The 4,753-nt window shown below is 56.4% G+C and overlaps 1 protein-coding gene across 1 annotated transcript; it reads left to right on the top strand.

Annotated features, from left to right (window-relative positions):
• Positions 1–170: 170 nt before the first annotated feature.
• LSCM1_00172 (uncharacterized protein) lies at positions 171–1,823 on the top strand (the record flags this gene model as incomplete). Its single annotated transcript, XM_067317825.1, has 1 exon — positions 171–1,823. One exon carries the CDS (start codon positions 171–173, stop codon positions 1,821–1,823), a length of 1,653 nt encoding a protein of 550 aa, XP_067173930.1.
• Between the last annotated feature and the right edge of the window lie 2,930 nt (positions 1,824–4,753).

The following is a 4,753-nucleotide window of genomic DNA, read 5'->3' as shown; positions in this document are numbered from 1 at the left end:
CCGGTGCCGATCCCCACCATCCGCTGCCGCTCTCATTTTTTCTCCTTTTTTTATTGGCTCTTTGTGCCCACGTCCCCTCCACGTCATCTGCGTGCGTCCCAACGCCTCAGCTAACGCTTTGCCTTATTTGTGCCTCCTTCTTCTTGAGCATCAGCATACTCTTCATCACAATGCCGTCCGACAACGACCTGACCTTTCATATTCCCTCCTCCGGGCTTAGGAGGCTAGACCCGTGGGCCGCAACGAACGCCGGCAGTTTCACCCACCTGCACCTTGTCAGCAACCCGGACTGGATGTCCTCATTTTCTGCCACCCAGCAGGTGGCTGCGGCAAGTCCAGCCATCGCGCCGCCAGTACCAGTGGCCATCGAGCCTGCTGCCCCTCGTCCGCTTCGCGCACCAGCCGCCATTGATATCCCTGCGTCGACAGCGAGAAAAAGCTTTCTCAGCATGTTCTACCGCAGCTCTTCGAGCACGACGCCGCCGACAGCACTATCGCGGCACACGAGCGTTGCGGCCTCTTCCCCGAGTTTTGGGCCACCCAAGGCATTGAACGCCTCCGACACCCCGCCGCAGCGTGCCCTTCCTGTGGATGCGCAGCTGCCCATGGAGCACCTTTCCCTGTTGGGCGCGTTGGATGCGACCATTTCTGTGGCTCCCCGCCGGGAGCCACCACGCCCTATGGCGCTCAGTAGTGACACATGGAACGCGCTGAGCGGTGTGCCTCTCCCATCGAAGATAACGGGGATATCTGCTCGGCAGCTGATCCCACCCGCCTCTGTCGACGCCGTGTCCAGCCGCGCCCCGAAGCCGCTCTGGAGTGACCTCTCCTTCACCTCTCGCTTCCGGAGCACTGCGCCGACGTTGGAGGCGTTCCAAAACGTACCGACTCCGTCGTCCCCGTCAGACATGCTCCAGTGCCAGGCCATATCCCCAGCGGCAATGATTACGACACCCGTTTCAGTGGCGCCCATGCCGGCCAAGACGAGCCCACTGCCCCACTTTGCCGTGCGCGGCGTCGAGGCAGCCAAAGCCGCAGCGCTGCCTGCTACGCATCGCGAGCCTAGGGCAGTGGCATGCCCGCTGGTGCCGGTGGGCGAGGACGCGCCTGCGGCCGTCACGCCGATCCTGAAGGATGTGCAGGAAGCAACCGTGATGCCGACAGAGTCTGCAAGCCCGTCACCGATCGCCATGAGTGCCGCGTCTCCGGTCTGGGAATTGGAGCCGCTCAACCTTGCTAGCAGCCAACCGGAACCGATGGGGTTGCCGGCGCAGAGGGAGGAGCCGGCATCGCCGTCGACCACGGAGTTCGCCAAGTCCATCTCGAGGCCGACCATGCAACAGGCCCAGTGGGACGAAGCGAGCGCAGCGGCCAATGTGCGCAACTTTATCAGCACACTCTTCGGCATGGGAAGCGAGAATGAGGCAGACTCAACCGAAACGGGGGGCAAAAAGATGGACGGGTTTAACGCGCTGGAAATCGTGACGAATTGCCGTAGTGCGCAGGTCAAGGCGTCCCAGCCGGCGGACTACAGCACCTTTTTCACCTCTCTCTTTGACGACGACTTCGACGAGGAGAGTGAGGAAGGCCTTGAAAAGCTGCGCCGTGTCCTCTATACGGTCATGCAGTCAGCAAAGGGCCAAGATGCCAATAGTGTCTTGCTGCCGACCAGTCAAGGCGGTTGTCGTAGCAGTGGCGCTGACAGCGGTGGGGCGGTGGCTCCGACGCCGTTCCCCAGCAAGTACACGGAGTTCTCCACGTCCTACCAGACCACCAGCACTAATATGAGCGACATCGAATGGATGCAGTTTGCACGCTCCTGAGCCTGAGTCGAGGGACGCCTCGACTTGCGTGGCAGAGCCCGACAGCGGAAAAAGAGCCGCGATACACACACACATGCGAAAAAAAAACAATCACTAGAGGACATCGACGCATCGAAGGTGACTCGTAAGAAAGATGGAGGGATGGCTTTACGGTGACCGCGAGACCCCTTCGTCAGCATAATAAAAATTTGCTTGTTTGTTTGGGGGCATGCGCCGCTGTCTTTTTTTTTCTTCTCCATATGGCGCTCCCCAGGCCACGAGCGCGCGCACACACATACGTACTCATACTTCTGTTGTGTGAATGCCTGTGCTTTCATCGCGTTGTTGTTTCTTTGGGTTGGGGGTCTCTTTTTTTCCACGCGTGTTTCTCTATGCGCTTCTCTGCGACTGTATGGGACCTTCAGCTGCAGGTGCACGCGGGAGGGGCTGCATCGCCTGATTCTTTCCGCGTTGAGTTCTGCTTCTTTCCCCTTTCCGCGCCTTCGCATGCCACGGCTCCTTGCTCTTTGCTCTCTCTTTCTTTTCCTATCACTGGCCGGCGCGGCTTTTTTTGTTTTCGCCCCCTTTTCTCTTCCTCCCATCGCTGTAGTTTCTCGTTTTGTCGTTTCCGTCTGCTGTGTTTGTTTTGCCTACAGCTCGACGCTTCTGTCTCGAACTTTTTTCTTGCACGCCGCTTATGAGCGCCTTTTCCCGCTCAAAGGTCTTTGCCCTTTTACCGTTTGGACTGATATGTCGGAGGAGTGGCGCATGCGAATGCAAAGGCGCACGGCTCTCTTCATCGTGTACCAGCGTTCGGTAGCTGATCTTTGCTGTTTTCTTTGCCTCCTTTTGAGCTCTGGCCCGGCCGCGCCAACGTGGATGGCGAAGCGATGGGATGAGTTGGGGGATGCGATCGATACTGAGCGGACCACCGTGAGAGGGGGAGCGGCGTAGCACAAATCATCACGCGGAAGGTCACACACCCACACACACGCACACATACAAAAAAAAACGCCTTCCCCCTTCCCCCACTCTCCTTTTCTTGGTGCGTATTTTCTCATCTTCGAGTAGTATTCAGACATCAACGAAATAGAACAGAGCAAAATACCGTCAGAAAAAAAAACAGCGAAAGTCAGCAGCCTGAGGATGTTGGAGAGAACCAAGCAAGAGACATAAAGAGACTGGTTAGGCGATCCAGCGAGCGAAGCGGATAGGGTGTCGCAAGGCGCTGCTTCACATGTCTTCTCCGTTGCTCGTCTGCTGATTGAACGAGGCGAAGAGCAACATGCCAAGAGAACTCTGTGGCTGCACCAAAAACTGGCAAATACCTCACTGCGATACTGTTTGGATTTTGATGGAATGAGATGGGGCGGACGGGAGCCGCTTGTCGGTTCGGCGTGTACGGCCGCTGCTCCTCGGCCTCCCTTTTCACTCGCACATGGGAAAAGGATGTAACACGTACACATGTACCCGCGAGCACGCCTGACCCTATCACGCGGTCTTCCGCTAGTGGTACACGCGAGCGGTGGCAACAGCGCCTCGTTTCCAGATCCTTTTTTCTTTTCTCACGACGTACGAAAGTATGTGTGCGTGTGCTTTTGGGTGTGAACGCGTTCACATGAACGTGTGTGCTTGCCTATCAACGGTAAGCTCCCTTATTTCTTTTCAAAAGATGCGAGTGCCTGTGCGTCTCGGGCCGTCGTCGCTTACTCGCGTAAGGTTCGCCGCTGACTGATTTCTTTTTTCCTCCTTCTCGTGTGCTGTCCTTTTCATGGGCATTTGCAGTGTGTCGTTCACGACAGCGACGGGCTCCTCTCCTTTACCCTCTCTTTTTTCTCACGTTTTTCTTCTTCCTCTGTGGGTACGCTTTTGTATGCTCTCCGCTTGCCCTTTCTGTGTGTCTTTTTTTTTGTCCTCTTGCCGTCTCTCTGTCCCATCCCCCTCACCCGCTTCTTCTCTCTCCTCCTCTCTCCCTCACCATTCTTTGTTTTGTGTGAGCGGGGACTGTGTGGCCGTCCTCTTCCTCCCTCTCTTCCTCTAACACTTTTTCTTCACGTTTCTCCCTTGTGTTTGTGCGTGCTTTTTTTAGGGACTCGTTCCAATGAGTCCCTGCCAACCTTCAAATATGCCCGTGCATGGCCGAGGGTGTTTTTTTTGGCGCGTATGTGCGCACCACAGGCGCGGAGGAGTAGTTCATGCCATCAACGCTGCCCTGTGCTCTTAACTAGCATTGAATGTCATCTTCGGGGCTTCTCTCACTCACTCTTCCTTTTTTGCCTTTAATGCAGATTGAACTGGCATCTGTGCAAATAAGAGCTTCTTCGCACACACACACACACATCCCCTTTCTTTCTCCGTTCAGAAAAGGAATGACTGAGTTGCACAGAATGATTCACTCGAGAACACGAAATAAGATCTATCAGCTCCGCCCTCCTCCCGTATTGCGGGCAGCTCGTGCCGTGTGCGTGGTGCAGCGGGGGCAAGGAGTACAAGAAAACGAGACACGGGCACGCGAACAGATTATCCCAGGACGGCGGTCGAATGACTGGGCGACGAGCTTTTGTACCTGTCTTGCCAACCATGTCGCCACAGCGGTGCTGACGAGCGCAAGAGAGCTGCCTGCGCTATGCCCGTTTCGTCCCTGCCGCATCTCCCCTTTCTCTTATGGCCACTCTTCTCCCTCTCCTGCTCACACCCTCTTTCCGTATCTCCTTGGCTTGACCGACATTTGAACGTCACCGCCCCCTCTCGGATTTCGCTCCCTCGTCCTCTCTCTCCAACACTTACATTCGTGCACAACATCAATCGTTTCCTTTAGGCGACTTTCTTTCCCTTCCGATTCGGTTGCCGTCTCTGCCGTAACCGTGTCCACAGCGCGCCTCACCTCCACCGCTCGTGAGCCCCCCTCCCCCCACGCGCACAGATCAAAGATTCCCTCCCCAGGCTCTCCT

Source organism: Leishmania martiniquensis, chromosome 36 (assembly GCF_017916325.1).
Source record: "Leishmania martiniquensis isolate LSCM1 chromosome 36, whole genome shotgun sequence".
Classification (NCBI taxonomy): Eukaryota; Euglenozoa; class Kinetoplastea; order Trypanosomatida; family Trypanosomatidae; genus Leishmania; species Leishmania martiniquensis.
Note: the sequence above shows the minus strand (reverse complement) of the source record. Positions and strands in the feature narration are given on the sequence as shown.